This window comes from Solea senegalensis, linkage group LG11 (genome assembly GCF_019176455.1).
Source record: "Solea senegalensis isolate Sse05_10M linkage group LG11, IFAPA_SoseM_1, whole genome shotgun sequence".
Taxonomy (NCBI): Eukaryota; Metazoa; Chordata; class Actinopteri; order Pleuronectiformes; family Soleidae; genus Solea; species Solea senegalensis.
This window is the reverse complement of record NC_058031.1, coordinates 14,192,749-14,212,283: the sequence shown is the minus strand read 5'-3', so window position 1 is coordinate 14,212,283 and position 19,535 is coordinate 14,192,749. Positions and strand designations below refer to the sequence as shown.

The following is a 19,535-nucleotide window of genomic DNA, read 5'->3' as shown; positions in this document are numbered from 1 at the left end:
TTTTTGAGTAGGTGGGACACAGGAAATAGCGTTAGAAGATGACAGGAAGTGGTTTGTTTTCCCTTTAGACTGTCGCTCTAATAGACTCCCTCGCGAGAGTTTGATGCATTCAGTTGGTTTGACAAACATGTCGTCTGTGATCCCTCATCAGGCGCAGTCGTTAAATGTGTGGTCCCCGGTCTTTCAGTCGTCATAAAGAAATCTGCTGAAACCAGTCAGTTAGTGTGTCCTCCAAGTCTTTTCGAAACGCTGTAATAAATATCAAAGTTGTGTAGTGCGTCCCCAGCTTTAGCCGCATCTAGACGGCTTGTTTAGCGCTGCTGTCTGTGGATGCATTCGCTGTCTTTCAGCAACCCATAAAAAATGAAGCACAAAAATGACAACAAACTACAAAAGCCCACCATCATTCCTGCTCTGAGTCTGTGCTATTTGTTGCTGCAGCTGTTGTTTGCATGCGTACACCCGCTTGTTTTTTTTGGCATGTGCATCTCTGTGTGCGTTGGACTGCAGGGGAATTGGCAGTTCTGTGAAGCCGTGTGCAATAAATAAGTCAAAAAAATTACAGTCAGAATATGCTCCAACCCGATTGTCAGGCAGCTGAACAGACAGACAGAGAAAGAAGAACAGAGCAGCTCAGACATCTGTCAGAGAGAGACACTCATGTTACACACGGCATGTTTAGCCTCTGAAAATTCAGGTTAAATGGAGATCAGGAAGTTGTGTTCACAATAGTGAAAAGGGCAAAGAGCTAAGAGAGGAAACTCCTTCGGGCATCAGTGTGGGAGACACATTTTTGAGGAATAGGGGGAAGGAAAGAAGCTGGAGAGAAAAGGTCAGGAGACTGAAATAGTGAGACTGAGAGGAGATGGAAGAGAGGGAAAGTGTGAAGAGAGAAAGAGAGATGAGGAGGCAGCAGCCTTCGTTGAAGGAAAGCCAAGAAGTTGTCCGAATTGCTAACTGGCTATGTTGAGATGATGGATTGTCTATAGGAGGCCATTAACAAAGAGGCAGTGACTGTGTTCGTCTGATTTAGAAAGCCTCTGCATAAGCTCCAGCACCTTGCCAGATATCCACATAGCCTACGAAGGCCTGAAAGTGACCGTTAAATTAAGAATACCTTTATCTTTTCCCCTTTTTTTACTTATACTCCCACGAGCCACGTTATTAGATAACGTCAGGAGTGGCACCCAGTGTGGTCATTTTGGCCCAGAGAATTGCCGCTCACTGGATGCTTACTCGTTTTTGTACTACTCTGATAGTTGTGCGCAAAAATCTCAGTAGATCAGCAGTTTCTGAAATACTCAGACCAATCTGTCTGGCACCAACAACCATGTTAGAAGTAATTTCAATCATCTGTCATTCTAATGCTTGTTTTGAACTTCAGCAGGACGTCTTGAACATGTCTACACCTGAATGAGTTCCTGACATGTGATTGGCGGATTAAATATTTGTGCACCAAACAGTTGCACCTTATAATGTGATCGGTGAGTGTAATTTCACATCTTTTACGAGTTGTACTCAAAACACAAAACAACACATATACATCTCATAAGTAAAGTTGGATTTTTAACATCTGCAACAGCACTGGCAGTTTCTTCAAGTCCGCTCCTCGTTGTCTCTCGCACAGGGACACACACAGATGTGTATCCTCACACCTGTTTGTAGCAACAGCCTCTCTCTATTCTAACAAACCTGTCAGTTTCAGTCAGGGGAAGATGAAGAGGACAGAAGGGAGCCCCCAGGCCCCATCACAGATAAACACCTGTCTGGGATGTGTAGAGACATAGGGGACAGGCATAGATTAAAGATGGTGTGAGAAAGAAAGAGGCAGGTAGATTTTGCATCGCTAAGTTGGGGGAGGTAGAATGTTCTATCATGCAGATGGACGGCAAAAAGAGCACAGGGAAGAGGCAAAGTGGAGGCCTTCCACAGAGTGAGTGTTTGATAGGTACTTACACCACAGTGTTATTGAACATCTCCATCAGAGCCTCTCAGGAGATGCTAAATGAAATGCATAGCCAGATCAGATAACTGTACTAGAAGGGAAACTGTCATGAAAGAGAAATGAATCGAAGCTTTTCATTGTGTTGCTGAAGTGCTTGTAAGGTACAAAGAGCATCAAGCATGGCATGTGCCAGGCGACTTTGAACAGTAACTGTAACAGCATGACCCTAATATGGTCCTGTATATTCCAATTATTGTCCATTTTCACTTCAGTCTCTCCGATTCTGACTTACTAATTCAACCCGTCATGAATCACAAGCGTTTTTGTGTCATCACTGACTGGGAATTCTGTCGAGAGTGTGTCACAGAGCTGTGTCTTCACTAACTGTAGTCATTTAGTCAACTTAAAGAAACTGAGTCTGCAAGTGCAATTAAATAATTGATTAGTCATTCCAGTGTTTTTGACACTCACTGTGAGATTTGAGCTCATGACACTGGACCATTGATGAAATATGAACACTTAAATAATAAAATGGGGAATATATAATGCATTATCATGTGAAATGGTAGTGAACAGGGAGTGACTTAAGGGTCTTTCCTGTATTCAAGCAGAGTGAGTCTCAGCACCATGGACAGCACCAGCCCTTGCACTGCAGCAGGCTGCTGAACCGAGCAGAGCTGTGTTCTGTGTGCTGATGAGACTGAGCCCTGATCCCACTTCAACTCAAACAGGCTCCTGATCTACTGGGAAAGACACTTTTTTTTTTTGTCTTGTTGCACCAATGACACATTAATAATTAAAACTAAGTGTGCAGATGCAGACAAAACATTCCTTTTAATTTAATTATTCCATACATCAAGGAAAGCCAAAAGTTCCAATCCAATCCCACTAAAACTGCTGTTAGAACTGTGGCCAAGCCTGTTTGTGATCATTACTGACAAGTGAGAGGCTTCTAGCAACTTCTCCATCAACACAGATCCATCATGTGGCCCAAACCACTTCAACTATGAGACAACATCTTTTTCACTGCTGGCAGCATCAGCGCAACTGCAGCTTGTCAGACAAGATACTGTGTGCCATCAGACAGCTCTGAGATCAGTATTGACTGAGGGACTCATCAGACTAAGGGCAAAAGGCATGTTTTCCTTTTGTCCTATACTTTGAGGTCAAATATACACTTACTGGCCCCTTTATTGAAGGAGAAATCGGGAGTTACAGACATTCTAGGTCTATTTTTGGATAATAACAAGTTCATATTTTGTGTCGGTGTCACAATCACGCCAATCGGATGATTTTTGAGAAATGTCCTGTTTTGAGTTTTCAACTAAAAGAGCTACAATGGCAGTGCGTCGAGAACCACAGTAAGGTTTAAAACAACATTTCAATTCTGTGGTAGTGAGGGGAGGACAAACCAAAGTCTCCATAACTTTGCTAGTGTACAGACAGATTCCGTAGAAGACTGTTTATGAAGCCAGTCTTCCTGTGACGCCATCTTCAAAAGTAACAGTCAATTGCAGATGGCAGAAGTGATTTTTTTGAGTTACTGTTACTGTTACTTCTGAAATACTCAAACTAGTCTTGTCCGGCACCAACAACCATACCACGTTCATACTCACTTAAATCAACTTTCTCCCTCATTTTGAAGCTCAATCTGAACTGCAGCAGGTCACCTGGGCCATGTTAACATGTCTTAATACATTGAGCTGCTGAGTTCTAACTAATAAAGTGGCTAGTGAGTTTGTAGAACTGAATTAAGGCTTAAGGTCAAGCTGCTGTCTCAGTTGTTGTAAAATCACACATAAGAACTGGTAGGGTATTTGTTCGACCTAATGTTGTCATGTGATGGCTATTGACATGGCTATTATGACTAATATGACCATGCATGTAACATCTGGTCTGTATAATATATAATAATGTCTGTGACAGATTGGCTTAATGGAAAGTCAGCGTTCGCACAGCCCGGCGTCACAAAATGATCTGTAAGCCGCTCGTCACCCTGACACTGCATAAGCAATACGAGTGTCCAGGAAGAATTCAGTTTTTCACACAAGAACACAATTTTTTTTTAAAAGTAACCCAATGTTGTACTTTCCTTGAGGAGTAGCAGCGCTGCATACTACCGTGCAGTACAGCAACCCTGCTCTAGTACCAGTTTTACATTGTTGCACTCTTGGGGGAATCCAAAAGTGAGTGGCATCCTCACAGTGGGATCCTGTTTGAAGAATACAGTGCCAACAGTGGAGAGCAGCACTGTTCGTGTGTGCACACATCCCACTGTCTTTCCTGCCTGGGGACCAGAACGGCCTCTCCTCCCTGCAGAGTGACGGGAGCCCAGTGGAACTGAGTTATCAGCTTCTGCATCAAGTGTAGACACTAACTCTCATGTTCTCACACACACACATTGTGGATGCAGTGAATACTTGTCTCATATGAGACATTTACACACCATTACTCACCCACCTGACTCTGCTGCTGGCGTCTGTAACAAGCTGTGTTGACTGGAAACATCTACTTCCTAATGCAGAGCGATGGCTAACCCACCTGTGCTTAAATCTGGAGAGCTCGTGTTTACAATTGCTATGAGCTTAAGCAATTAAAAATGGGTCAGGAGTAGTAGGGGTTCAGGGTAAATTTATTGCAGCTATTATGCTCAAAATGAGACCGTGTGCCTCTTTTTAGTGAACAGAAATTAAACTACAGCTATCATGAGGGAAATGTTTTTCAAGCAGCATTTTTTTTAGAGAAGGAGTTCAATGGGTTTGTTGGAATAATATGCTCTACAGAAGGAACAGCCCTAAAAATATAAAAGTGGAACCAGGACCTCCATTACTTGATTGGTGGGAGCTTTTTTTGATGGGATAGGATGAGATTTCTTGCATGGGAACATCGCCCAAAGTTTAACTATTGACTGGAATTCTCCCTGGACACAGCTGAGGTCTTCTTATTGCTCTGGTGTCTGCTCAGCTGCGTCGGTGACAGGAAAAGCACTTTTAGCTGAGACTTTTTGGCCCACTGACTGGGTGTGACGGCTGCAGTGATGGCTTCACAGTTGGCCAAAGATAGCCTCATCTTTTGTTTCGTTGCTGAAATGCAGGGGTGATGCAGAGAGAGAGAGAGAGAGTCTCTTGTGTTCTCTGTTTAGTCACCATTTTGTTCTTACACTTTCTGTGCGTCAGTTCTTTAAAACTTTTATTTAACATTACATTTTATATTAAACCCACAAAAAGGCTGACATAACTGTTGTCTCATATTCGATTTTTGGACTTGGTGTTTTTATTCATACAAAGCTCAGCGGGTAAAGGTGTGTCCCACACAGTCCTTAATGAGCTAAATCCTTTTTTGACTCATTGAACAGTCATCTGGTTCTTTTGCTTCTTCTTTTTTCTTTGCTTATTGCTTATTCACTCATGTACGGTATATTGTCACAACTGAGAAAAAAAACGACTTAAGCGGCTTAAAAAGCATTATAATGTAGGGTCAATTGAAATAAGGTTTTTAAAGGGATATTGTAATAATAGTGCACTTATGCTGACAGATGGAGTGATGGGTTTAAAAAAACAATAATAATAGTCAACTTTGGTACAGAGAATGATGTATACTGACTGTTAGTCCCTATTATGATTCAGCTTTCAAAGGCACAGTGAGACGTCAGCACATAGTTTGTAAAAAACAAGAAATGTTTGTTCACAGTGCATGTTTTCATCAGAAACTGGAAATGAAAGCTTGCACTCACTAGACATCATTCTCAACAACAACATATGGTAACAAACAAAGGCCTCAGGCAGTTCCTATTGGCTGCCGACCTCAGTGACATCATTTCACTCGTACAGTGCCAGTGGCCCACACACTGGTGTTTTACACTTGGGCTGTAATCACATTTATGATCTGGAGGCGTGACCTTTGCACACTCATGTCACCTTACATCACGATACAACTGTCTTCCCAGAAATGAGTTTCATTCCCAAAAAACACGAAACGACACAGCCCCACAGTGAGGATGAGTCACATCTACCACAGGGGAACAGAGCCAGGTTTGGTTTGTAAAGGCCAGGACTTACTGATTAGACTTAATACGGACCATTCACTAGGGTAAACATTGTGTTGTTGTTTTTCTTTAATATTCACTGCAGATTAACAGTCAGTGTAGATTGTAAAATAAATGGATATTTGAGAAACAAAAACAAAATAGAAAAACAAGGACATTACTTTCAGTGTTTATCGTGATTCACCCAATTAATTTATCGGATTTTTATATTATTGTGACATATAAAGCAATTAATCAACAGTTTATTGCTGAAGCAGAGTTTGATGGGATGAATATTTGTGATTGAATGTGCAAAACTGTATGTAGGGTAAATATCTGCAGGGTACGGCTTAGAGCAGGCAGTGATATAATGAATATGTTAGAAGCAAGAAAGCTTTATGAGACAAGGCTTTCAAATATTATTAACATGCATGTTGAGTGGTCAGATCACTTTGTCTAGGTGTGCTTTTCCTTTTTCCTGAAAACACTACAGTGTATCTGACCACTGCTACTCTTGATCTCAGCCTTTCTGTCACATTTGTGTCTCTCTTTTTTTTCCTTTAGCTCTTCTTCTGCTCTCTCTTTCCATGCAAGTTGTTAGCTGGGGTTTCTGAATGTGCCCCGGTCCCCGAGGCAGCGACGCCACAGACAGATGGCAGCACAGTTGTAACGCAAGGGGGGTAAAGAGAGGAGTTAGCTGGCATAGCGGTGGATAAAAAGGTGGCCCATTCAATAGTGCATTGTCATTTGCCTGTTTGGAAGGAGAAGGCGGCTGTAGCAGAGAGCTGAGGGTCTGAGGTCTCAGGTAGAGATTATGGAAATCACGGATTCTGCCTAATGGTTAAACTGCAGTGCATAACTTTTAAATATAAACAGATGCCCATGAGATTCAAACTATATCAAATTAAGTTCACACAATGCTGAGCTCCTCACCTTTAACCCAGAGAGGTTGACCCACTGACTCCTGAAAGCCATTTAAATATAGCTCACACATAAGCAAGAAATAGCACTTTCAAAGTACACCTGACAGTTTTAGACACTGATTTTAGATTGTAAATTTTCCACACTGCAACTCGAAGGACGAATAGTATTTTCACACCTTCACTTACGCGTAACCCCTCAAGGCCTTTTCATCATTGATATTCCAAAGAGCTGAGTGCTGGCTCTGTTTAACCACAGCTTAAATACCTGCTTGTGAAATATAAATACTTATATATTATCTTAAATAAGATGAAGCAAATTCAGCATTTCTTGTCTCCACGTGTGTAGACTGAGTAAAGAATTACAGCAGGCTTTTCAAAAAAAAGTTTGGCTTCATGGCGCTTCATGTTACCAGAGTGTTTACGTAAATATGCTGTACAAACACTGACAACCTGCGACATTTTGCAGTCTCTGGTCCCCACTTAAACAGGAAGACCAGAGTAGTGTGTGTGTGTATGCAATGGCTGCAGTGGCCACGCCCCCACAGTGTCAGAGCAGAGAATTTAAAGCCTAATTTTTAAACTCTTAGCGACTCTTTTTAAGCACTCGAATTCGGTGAAAAGTGGTGACTAACACGTTTTCCTGTGGGGTGACAGAGTCAGAAGTGATGTTTTATTTTATCACTTTACAGGGACTTTAATGTTCTGTCTGGCCTCTTGTGAAGTGTTGCAACAGTTGACGTAATCTTTTTTTCAACTATTATATTAAAGCAGAGTGTTGTTTCAGTTTGATTTATCTCACCCGACAGTGATGTACACTGAACCAGGGCTGTGTCCCTTACAAGCCCATTGATATTCTACATTTCATTGTCAGTCACCTCCTCTGCAGTCGTCAGTCTCACAGCAAAGCAGGAAAGTGTTTGTCGCAAAAGTTGCCTCGTTTAAAGAGACAATTTTTGTTTCTGTTGGTCATTTCTCTCACCTTGCACTCCTGGGAGGGGAAGTGGCCTGCGTATATTTGTAGGCGGGGATCTTGTGCGACTGAATGTGCTGACAAGCTGGTTAAGTGGGGTGTGGTCCCTGGTGGCACACTAAAGCGCTCCGTTTCAGTTTTCTTGCCAAGTCACATTAGAATATTGTCGACTTTATTCCACTCTTAAATCATCCCTACGTTTACACTGCACTAATGCAGCAGACAAACTTAAGCCAGATCATAATGTTTATGCGTTTGCCTGCATTGTTGTGATGTTAAACTATATTTTAGACTTTAATCTTTTTTCTTATGTTGAGTCATGGCACCACAGGGAAAGGACATACAGCAGTCTGGTCCAGTGGATCGGTGTGACACGTGGATTTAACAAATCCTGACTATGTTAGTGTGTTCATTGGAATCACACGTCATCACCACATGGTGCATGTGGTCTTTTCATGCTTAATGTGACACACACGTTTGGATATGTTTTCATGTGCAAATGAAATCTCCGCGTGGTTTCACTTAATTCCTGTGCCCTATGCAGACGTCTGTCATTTTCTCTGAACAACCACCTCTTCTATGAAAAATGAAGTTACTTGATATGCATTATAAATAGCCGCTCCATGATTGGACAAGCCCAGATTCTCCTGCAAGCTCTTCCGTATAGCAACAGCCCCCTCCCATCTCTCCTTCTCACCTCTTTTCCCTGGAATCCCCCTTGCCCCCCCCTCCTTCCAATCTCCTTCCCTCTTTTGAAAATGTAGACAGATCTTGTCCTCCATGTGGCTTCAGTCCCTACCCACAATGCACTGGGTGCTGCCACGGGCTTTAGATGTGGCAGGCAGTGTCTGTGTAGGGGGCTCCTCTCCTCTTTTCTCTCCTCCTCTCCTCTTAGCTACAGACTGACTCGCTCCTCCCGCTGGCTCCCACTGCTGCGGCAGCATCTGGATCTGGTCACCATGGCAACAGCAGCGGGCCTGACCCCACCTCCTCTCCCTCTCATTGCACACACACACACACACACACACTCTGCGCTCACACAGACGCCTGTACCACTCCTACTCCCCCTCTCCATCTCTTAAGCTTTTCTCTCTCTTGACTGGGTGCCTTTCCTTCAAGCTTGACCTGGATTCTGTGTGTGGCGCCGTGTCTGCCATGCTGAATATGTAGTGACAGTAGTGTAGTGATGATGACACAGGGAGTGCATGGTCAACTGACCTGCTTCCAGGAACTGTAAGGGGTCAACAATGATGATCTACTCCTTCACTACTGTTGTTTTCTGTCTTGTTATACTTTTTTCCTTTCTCCTCTTTGTTTTCTGTGCCTCCTGTCTGCTTGCAAACTCTTCTTCTCTTACTATCATATTCCTTTTATTCTTACCTCTTCTTCTGTCAACACATCTCCATGTCTTTTCCATCCCCCTCTTTGTTGCTTCCGTCTTTCCTCTCCTTACTCGTTTCTCCTCTCCTCCTTCCCCCATTCTCCACCATCCTCTTTCTACTCCCTATCCATGTTCTCTTCTTCAGGGAAGTAGCAAGGGCCTGCAAGAGAAAAAAGAAAAAAGGAGTCAGCTGAATCCTCGCTCCTCCAACACTATATACTCCACATCACACCCCAAGCCACTTTGTAAACCCCCTCCCATCACAAATACATGCCTCCTCCTCAGATGAATATTTGAACAAAGAAATCAGCTTAGTGAAGACCGATCTGTTTTGTTTTTTTTTGGGGTTGTCACACTGATGTGTGTAGCTCCGAAATACTGTAAGTGACATTTGTTGTGCATTTCTGCCGTCTTGGCTCACTTTGCAGCAGCAGCAACTCATAGATCTTCAGACTCACACACACACACACTGCTTGATTTGAGTCACAGTCATCATCTATTGAAATACAAGTTTGCTTTAAAGAGAGGAAATGGTTCCCTGTGCAGAGATAGTATAGTATAGTATAGTATAGTATAGTATAGTATAGTATAGTGCAGGGGCAACCTATCAATTTCAACAGATACATGACTGCACTCTTCCACACAATTACTTTTGTTTGACCTTATTTATTGTTTCTTGAAACATAATGTGTATTTGAAATGATTTTTTTTTGCAGTAATTGTTGAAAATATTTCCTGCATATTTTCTTCTCTGTCTTTTTTGTATCACTCCCTTTCTTTTACAATATGAGGTTGCCTATTTTCGGATGGTACTTACTAATGTTGATATATGGCCAAAGTTCAGACACTGATAACCTCGGAGGAATACTATGGAGGCGTGCAGTATTTCACGCGAATAAGAGCTGGGGCACAGACTGAAACAATATACATACTGTATGTGTGGCAGTGAATCATTTATAGTAGAATAAAGAAGGAAGGTTGACACATTAAGAGAATCAGAAGAAATCAGACCTGTTTTAACCAGGGAGCCGTCACTGTTTTTGGTAAAGCAGTGATGTTGGCACACCTGTTGGCCTGAAGGTTAAAGCATATCGTCTGACATCTTCGCTGCGTCGTTGTGCTCGTGTTCTCACCACATTTAGATTGTGCGATGTATTCATTTCTGCTGCATGACGAACGGCTCTGAGGTGTACGGGAATATATCAACCACGAGGGCGTGTGCCTTGATCAAATTAGTCTCTCTAATTCAATCTGTTCACAGCGCTCAGAGTCCATCATGGTTTATTCAGTAAGGTGAGAGTACTAATTGTGTTCTGCCTTTTCTCTTTCCCCTAAACTTCTGCATGTTTGGTGATCTTTCTTCATCCCTGTTTCCCCACCTCTACACTGCTACTCTCGCTGTCCCTCCCCCCCTTGACACACTCTTTCTTCACTATGCTGTCAATCATTCCCCCTGTCCACACCCCAACCATTTCTGTCCTTACCACATTTCATTCTCCTCTTGCGCCGCTCTCTGGGCTTCGCTCTGTCTCTCTCTAGTCGAGCTGTTGGAGCAGCAGAGGGTGCTGAGGACAGGTTGCCTGGTGACCGGGGTCCACACTCCACCCATCAGACGTAACAGCAAGCTGGCCACCCTGGGGCGTATCTTCAAGCCCTGGAAGTGGAGGAAAAAGAAAAATGAGAAGCTCAAGCAGAGTTCCACAGGTACGGTGCAGGGCGGTGAGCCGGACCGAGGCTGTGGATTTCCACATTCACTCACTGGTCCCATTTCTCCTCGTTTCCTCTAATGAATTCGATTAAACGGATGTAATGAGAGGGTGTGGTGAAAAAAAAACGTGGCAAATAGAGTTCAAACCGTTTGAATGAAGTCCCTCCATATCATTCTATAAGGACTCCAGTGTTATAGCTGTTAACTGCAGTGTAACACAGTATTGTGTCGAGTCACAGCGTGCTGGTTCACTGCTGACAGGCACCGCTTGAATTGTGATATTTGATTTTCAACACTGGCCGATCACTATCACAACATGAACTGATGTATACTGTAATGTATTTTGCCAACATGAAAATGAGCCGCCTTATTAAAAAGCCAGATATTAATAAATCCTAAATTAAAGTAGTTTAAAAATACACACTCACTGCTGAAGGGGAAACCGTCACTATTAAAACATTTAATCATCTAGATAAAATGATGTGTTGCTGCACATCAAACAGATCTTTCTCTATGTACATCTTAATTCTCTATCCAGGAAATTGGATTTGAATGAACCGAGGGAAATATTCACATCAATGTTATTTTCTGTTTGGTTCTTGATATACCAACTGAGCCTTTCTGCCTTCCATCTCTGCTGTGGATTTTGAAACAGAGCAGCAGTTGTGGACACAGTTAAATGTTTTTAATGTTTTTTTTTTTATCATCTTGTAGGAAACACAACGTTTTTTTATGTTAGTCTTTGGTGATTGTGGATATACTGTACGTCCAGGGGACAAAGCCGTTAAATAGCTCTTGAATACTCACAATGTTATTTTAGCATTACATGTAAAATATGCACTTACTTTCTATTTAACAGACAATACTCATAAGGCGATAGCTGTAAAATGCTGGCTTTTTTTACATAATTGCAATTACGTCATCAATACCAGAAATAGCTTTCCACCACAGGAGATGATTCACATAATGTCACATACACACCCCTCTCCTCTGGTCCTCTCGCAGATGTAGCATTATCCAGCGGACTTCTATGTCACGACCCCAACTCCCCCACTCAAGGCTGCTGCTCAGAGGGTGCAGTCCTGCTTGGATTTGGGGGACCTTTGAGCCCAAACCTCACTGTCAGCAGTGTGGAATACCTTGGTCCTGATGAGGATCACTTGCCTTCAGGTATGAGAGTTCCTGACTGTACCTCACTGATCCACAGATTCCTGCAAAACAGATTTGTAAAGCACCTGGGAGTCTTTGCTTTACAGTAAATCAGAAGGACACAGTGTAAGATTGTTATGATCAATTGGATTAAATGCTTGAAAGAAGCATTTTATTCTGTAACAAGAAAAACATGCCATACTGTGTCATGACGATATAGTGAAGTTGTCTTTTAATCTGAGTTTTACATCTGTACCACTAGAGGGCAGCAAATATAATTCAATAACATTATTTGCCTCTGCTCTCACATGCCATGAGAGGGCGAGTGCAAATGGGAGTGTAAATATAAACTATTTGCAGATTGTAAGCAGTAGAACCAGTGATACTTGGCAAAAGGAGTCAACATGCTATACTCTATTATGTAAAGTATGATTTTTTTTTTCATTCATGTTCATTATAATCCTGTTTTCACCAACAAATAAGCAGCTCCTACCTCCAACTTTATGTATTCTATTTATTTGTAATTGGGACTTTAATTTTTTCACAAATAACATTGCCTTGCCTTCCCCAACATCCATACATTTTATTTTCATTTATCATATATTTACTTTACTCACTGCATGATTGTCCTGCAGTAGCTTCCCAACTCCAAGACTGTGAACGAGAGGAGGAGAATGTGCAGCTACCTGAGGACGAGGGAAACGAGAAGATGCACCCTGCTGGGGATTTACCTGAGGGGCTGCAGGACATGGCAGACCAGATGGAAGACAGACGAGAAGAGGAGACTCCTCCAGCAACGTCCCCGCCACAAGTACCTCCAAAACATCTGCCTCAGAAGCCTCCATCTATTGTAGAAGGTGAGTGCAGTCAGGTTAAGGAGATGTCATCTTTATCTAATCTAAAGTACATTACATTCACAGTTTCTCTCGTTCAGATTCAGGGCCTATGTCACTTCCGGCTCACCTGCCCAACTCCTACCTCCCCAAGGAGCCTCCACCCAGGGCCACAGAAAGCATGGCTTCGATGACCCTGCCGCTACGAGGGCCACTGGCCAACGCCTCAGGGTCTCCACATATAGGCAATATGATTCATCCTCCCATGCCCCCTAGCTGCATTATGGAGGAACTGCAGAGAGCGTTCGCTTCCAAGAACAGGCAGGAGAGGTGAGTCCTCAGGTTGACCCCCTGCATAAACCTCCATTTGCTGTAATACTGAGACAGCAAAACACCAATATATTGCTTAGGTCAGTCTTACTGATAGTACAGCCACTGCTGGCTTTGATTAATGTTTTATTACACATAAAAGTTATTGTGGGACTATATTGAAATTTCCCATTTCTGACAGTACTATTGTACTGTCCCAAACATCTTGACATTTCCTCTCCTCCCTGTGTCTCCTCAGTGTCCATGAAGGGTGTGAGCAGGGCTCGCCCCCACGGCTGTGGTGCTCAGACGGGCGTCTTTCTCGCTCCTGCAGCTCTGAGAACCAGCATACACTGTCTCTGGTGGGCGGCTGTGCCGGGGGTGGTGGCTCCGACTGGCCCAAAAAGGAGGCGGAGGAGAATAAGGAGAACGTGCGGCTGGACCAGTGCTTCTCCAACACCTCAGGTCTCCCCAACGACCTGGACGGCTGGAACGACTCTGTCATCTCTGGTGGGTGAAAGAGCCTAAATTTGAGTTTTTTGAAGAGTGGGTTCTATGTGGTACATAGAGCCACATGCATTATCCGTGTCTCAAGACTGCATTTTCAGGTTAGAAACTGAAGTCAGTGTACTGCTTACTCTTCCACATCACAGCCGTCACAAGTCCATTTAGCTCGAGAGGACACAGGAGCTGCTGGTCTACTGCTGCCTCGTTTGGTGAATTTGTGTCACAACACAGCACCAACTGATGGGAGTCAGCAATGGATGACCAACTTCTGTGTGCTGTGATTTCACTTTCGCTTCATCCGTCATATGAAAACATTGCTCCAGATTGCACTGTATATAATATTCAGTAAGTCAGGATACTCTGTTGGCATTAACCTACCTAGCAGGGATCAGGAGACTTTAAGCATTTCCTGTATCTTGCCACATTGTTAGGAGAAGAAAAGAGATTCTTGTGAAGGTCTTCGAAGCTGATAATAGGCTAAGAGCTTCCTGTGTGTTAATGGGTATATGTGCTTGGTTGCAGGCACACTTCCTCGCAGGCTGAGGAAGGAGCTGCTGGCTGTCAAGCTACGAAACAGGCCCAGCAAGCAGGAGTTAGAAGACAGGAACATCTTTCCAGTAAGGAGCGACCAGGAACGCCAGGAAATTCGCCAGCAAATCGAAATGAAACTCGCCAAGTAAGGAGTAAAATCTTCTCTCCGTTGCTGTCTCTGTGTTAATGTCAGTGAACAGGAGGCTGAATAAGGCATTTTGTTTTGTGATAGATGTGTATTAATGAATCTAGTGGTAGAATGTCTCTTCCTAGATACAGTCCCTGAATATTACACATCTGTCTTGTTTGTCTGTCTGTCTCAGTTACATAAAAAGCATCAGCAGGTGACGGTGAGCTAAAAAGTCGGATGTTTACAGATTGTGTTGCTCAGACTTTCCACGCCAATGTCAGTACTTGGATGCCTTTAGTTCCTACCTTCAGTTGTGGGGACAGAGTCTAAGTAACATTTTTGGCAGGAGGAATGTGTTCACATGTTCAGTAAATTCCTTGATGCCGATAATATAACAGGTGCTGGTGCTGCAACAAGTACAGACCGACGCAGCTCAGCTTCCAGGAAATCTCTTTGCACAAGACACTTTGTGCTTCCTCACCAGGACATTAATAGAACTGGCATTTCAAATACAATTGAGAAAATGAACTGAAAGCAGTCTGGTGTGCAAATGCATCACAGTTCTTTAACACCAGTGTGTCAAACAGGGGCACGCTACAGTGTTACATAACCTGCTGTGCATAACATCACTTGGAGCCTAGCACACACACACACACACACACAGCACCTCCCACACGAGATCTTTCGACTGTCTGTCTGTGAGGCGACTATGAATACTGCCGTCCTGGTCTATTCTTAGATCGCCTGGAAGAAAACACAGTATATTGTTATCATTTGAAAAGAAACAGGTTTGAAATCATACAGGTTATGTAACGACGGCGATGAAGCGCGACTGTGGCTTGCATTAGAGCTACAGTAGCAGGGCTGAGTGCTTTAAGGCTCCACTCGTAGCACAGCAATGAGAAGACGCCACTAGTTATACAGACCTACATCCATATGGCGCATGATTCAGAAGATTAATAGCCGTTTAAATTTCTTTACTGTATCCACAAGGAAAACCTACAACAGACCTTTAAGCAGCAGTGTAACTTCTATGCTTCATAAAAAAAGCTGTCCTAATTTGCTACTTTGTTAGGGCTGAGATTATCACCGTCATAACCTCAAAAATGCATTGTTCGGATACAATTTCTTCATCTGCAGTGCGACGCTTATGTGCACAAATAATGTGCTTTCATTCTACAGAACAGAGAACAGTGTTTTCGAGGTATAGTGCGCCATTTATGGGAGTTCCAAGCTAAATATAGCTCAGAGTGGTGACGAGGAGGGCAGACTTATCGGAGGGAGGGGAAAAAGAAAAAAAGATAATTTCCCCTGGGCATGCAAACTGAATCACAAAACAATCCATCTCACACTCCTCTGGATTTTCTGCGGGGTGTCTCCCCTTTTCGGTTACAGTTGCTGCTAATCAAGCAGAAAATCACGACTCATGCTGGATAATGACACCTTGTCTATCCATTGTGTCAGTGATAGATAACCTTTCTATCTTTAGACTCCCCGCCTTGCACTCCGCTGCTGCCGCACTCTGCTGTTTCTAATCTTAGTGTGTGACACTGTTAAATAATGCATATTCCTTCTCCCCGCAAATGTGTTGTCAGGGAGTTACTGTATATCAGCAGAAATAATGTGGGTGCGTGTGTGTTTTTTTTGGCATCTTGTGTAGTTGGTGCTGAAAAACTGAATGCCTTTGCCACCCACTCAATGGTTGTCTTATTCTTTTGTTTCTTCCTCCGTCACCTGACATTCTTAGATTTCCCTGTTCTTACTCATACTGCTGCAGAATATCCGGAGTATGAAATGGAAGCCCGTATGCCCGCAGGCGTTTCTGCGTCATCATGGTATTCTGGGGTTACCTTACAAAAAACACTCACCCCTGCATTTGTACCCTAAACACGGACGTATAGAAGGCTGGTGCAGTGAGTAGAGAATAATCTCAGACATCTCCCTACAAGCAGCAGTGTAAAAACACTCACACTAATTTGGCTCACAATGAAGGAAACATGACTTTAATACCAAACTAGTATTTAATATGGAGAGCGAGCCCCGATTGATTCCCCGCAACAACGACGATGGTGGGGGGGGGGAAAAAAACCGAGACAGTTTCTAAAAATAGCCTCAGTTTCCCTGTCAAGCAAATACAGCACAGTGTGTGAGAGCGAAATCCCCATTAGTGTGTTGCTAGGGAGAAGTGAGCATTTCTGCAGGAAGACTCTATTGTCTTGAAGATGGCAACGGTTGTTGCTAAGCAACTCAGCGAACAGGTCAATGATACAGTGGTTGGTTCTACAGTATTCGCTGGGGCTTTTGGAAGTGATTTTCAATTTCATCTATTTAAAATGCAACAGTGTCCGAGCTGTGGGAGCACTCAGGTCCCTTACTTTGTTTATTCAGGAGTCGTGAGGCAGGAGAGTCTTTCTGCGCATGCGTCCGTCCGACTGCCTTCATTGTTTACTCAGGAGTTGTGAGGCAGACCTGTCTTTGTGTGCTGTAGTAGAACACAGCGGACCTGATTTCACCTTAATCAGACGGGGGACCTCACAGAAGAAGACAAAAATGACAACATAAAATATTCATCTCTATTTATTTTTTACAAAGGCAAATAGGAATAAATTATCCAAATCCCTATATAGACTGAAATAGTGCCCCTGTTCAAATGTTATTTACAATTCTGATGAAACTATTGAATTATTCCAAATGCTGTTTCTAGATTTCTTAACCATACACGTGTTTATTGACCAACACGGATTTTTTGCCTTTACGCAACCACACGCTGCACAGTATTGACTATACACAGCGTCTGTGAGGGTTTAAAAATAAGCCGCACTCCTTCACAGTTTTCTGTGAACTCTCCCTTCTGCCAGTGCCGTTTCACAAGTACAAAACAAACCTCAGATGAATGCTGGTTACATAATGCAGCAGAGCACAGATGCTCCTGTCGCATCTGTGTCTTACATATTATTATTATTATTATTATTATTGTTATTATTATTAATCACAAAATATTTTGATGTGCTATTCGTTGCCCACATTCACACGGGCACTGCTTTGTGTCTGGGTCTCGGTGTCCGTGACCTAACTTTGATCTTCTACATGAACAAAACTATAAAGTGTCAAGTGTTCGCTGGGATGAGGGGATAAAGGGGGACCTGCTGCGTGACGGCATTCAGCCCCTCTCAGTGCTTTCCACCTCTGGGTGTGTGCTGTGGGGAGCGCCACACGCCGCCTAAAGCCGAGTCCTGTTGTGCAGCTCACATTTATTATTTATTCAAAGAATAAAAGGGACAGCACACACACAAGTCTCTGGGAAAACGTTGGATTTTGGAGACCTTTCGGAGGCTTTGATGGCACAGGGAACGTGACATCTCGAGTTGAAACAGTGATTATACAAGGGCTGGCATTATTATTTTGATTATCATTTATTTTCTTCTAAAATGAGTAGTTTGGTCAATAATATGCAAGAAAATGATGGTATTTCCTAAACCTAACCTCTCGTCTTGTCCATAAACCAAAGATATTTAGTTTACTGTCATGGACGAGCAAGGATCTCAGAAAATCACATAATGATTAATCATTTATCAAAATTGTTGGCAATGAATTTAGTAATTGATGAATAATTAAGGAATTGTTACAACCCTTGACTGGAGGCAGTAGGGGTGTAAGAAAATATTGGTACGTTGAAATATATACTGTACATAATAATCATGGCGACATACTGTAAGGATTCTTTGGATTTCTGTATCAATATAAAAATACTGTATCAATACAAAGATATTTTTGTTTAAGCCTCCAACCCGTGGTTATTGCTCGCAGCAGGTTTTTGGCCATTTGGCTTTCTGCCTCTCCTTCTGCTCTCCTCTCTAGAAAATGAAAACTGTATATTGTTAAGGATTTTTAACAAAAGTTGTCATCAGGGTGTTAACACACAGCCCTGATAGGTAGTGTGTGTTGACATTAATGGACTAAACATGGTCAAAAAACGAAGCTGGATTGGCATTAGATCATAAAACAGATTGCAGTTCTTCAAATCAAACGGTTTGAAAATGGATTATTTCCCTTTCCAAAAAGATAAGTCGTTTTGTATGTGACTGAAAATGAAATGAAAAAAGTGGTGCTGCATGAGTAACAGGAGTGTGCCAGTAGCACAGTGTAGAGTAGAGCAGCAGGAGGAGGAGGAGGAGGAGGAGGTTGGGGATGCCACGAGTGGAATAGGCTCCGCCTGCCACAAATTATACATGTAGTAACCAGGGAGACTGGGAGAGTCTGCCCCAGCAGCCCATCACGACCCACTTCTTAAGCGCTTGCAGTCAACAGTGGATAGTAAAGAGGAGTCAGTGCTGCTGCGGTGTACAGTAACAGCAGGCTATCGCTGCAGCTGCGCTTGAAATGCAGAGTCTTGAAATTGACAAATAATTTGGAGGAGATTTTCTGACCAAGCAAGGGAGTCGTGCTTCCGTTACTATTCCAGATGTGGGGAGCTCCTCTGCCCAAGCATCACAGCCGCGGATTGGATGCAAGATGGAAACATAGGGGATTCCTGTCTAGAACGCGCACAGTAAAGAAACTACAACCGGTTTGAAGAAGAGAGGAGGAGAGGAAAAGAGAGAAGGAGAGAAGGGCAGCTACAGGCACAATGGTTCAAAACGTGGTTTTGGTGTTTCTCCGCAGGAGGCTGAGCCAGAGACCAAATGTGGAGGAGCTGGAGAGTCGGAACATTCTCAAACGTAAGTTTTAACACTTCACTTTTTCTAAAACCATTTCAGATTAGGTCTGGTGTTAAAGCTAAATAAAAAAAAAACAACAATAATCTTTCTGTAAAAAAAATAAGCAAAGAAACACACTTAAGGCACAGAGAAAAATACTGTATGCATTAATGATTGCACAGATTGCTGTGTTTTACATTATTCAAAAGCAAAAGAACGCATGACTGCACATCTCTGTTAAAGGTTCACTACTACTTTTTATTTTACTTATACATGCATCATTTTAAATGCATGATGGAGCTATGCCATGTATTAATCTAATTTAAAACTGTTTTGTATAATATTTATTTGTCTTTCTTTTCCAGAGAGAAATGACCAGACGGAGCAAGAAGAGAGGAGGGAAATCAAACAGCGGCTAAACAGAAAGG

The 19,535-nt window shown here is 42.8% G+C and overlaps 1 protein-coding gene across 3 annotated transcripts in view; it reads left to right on the top strand.

Annotated features, from left to right (window-relative positions):
- phactr3a (phosphatase and actin regulator 3a) overlaps positions 1–19,535 on the top strand; it is a 29,196-nt gene that overhangs the window by 7,341 nt on the left and 2,320 nt on the right. For 2 of the 3 annotated variants that reach the window (XM_044039036.1, XM_044039033.1), the window contains exons 2-9: positions 10,783–10,947; positions 11,957–12,121; positions 12,736–12,957; positions 13,035–13,263; positions 13,502–13,752; positions 14,272–14,425; positions 19,073–19,128; positions 19,473–19,534. In XM_044039036.1, the coding sequence (XP_043894971.1) occupies positions 10,783–10,947; positions 11,957–12,121; positions 12,736–12,957; positions 13,035–13,263; positions 13,502–13,752; positions 14,272–14,425; positions 19,073–19,128; positions 19,473–19,534 (1,304 nt within the window). The remainder of the gene's footprint in view (positions 1–10,782; positions 10,948–11,956; positions 12,122–12,735; positions 12,958–13,034; positions 13,264–13,501; positions 13,753–14,271; positions 14,426–19,072; positions 19,129–19,472; position 19,535) is intronic. The other variant, XM_044039034.1, reaches the window with a different exon arrangement.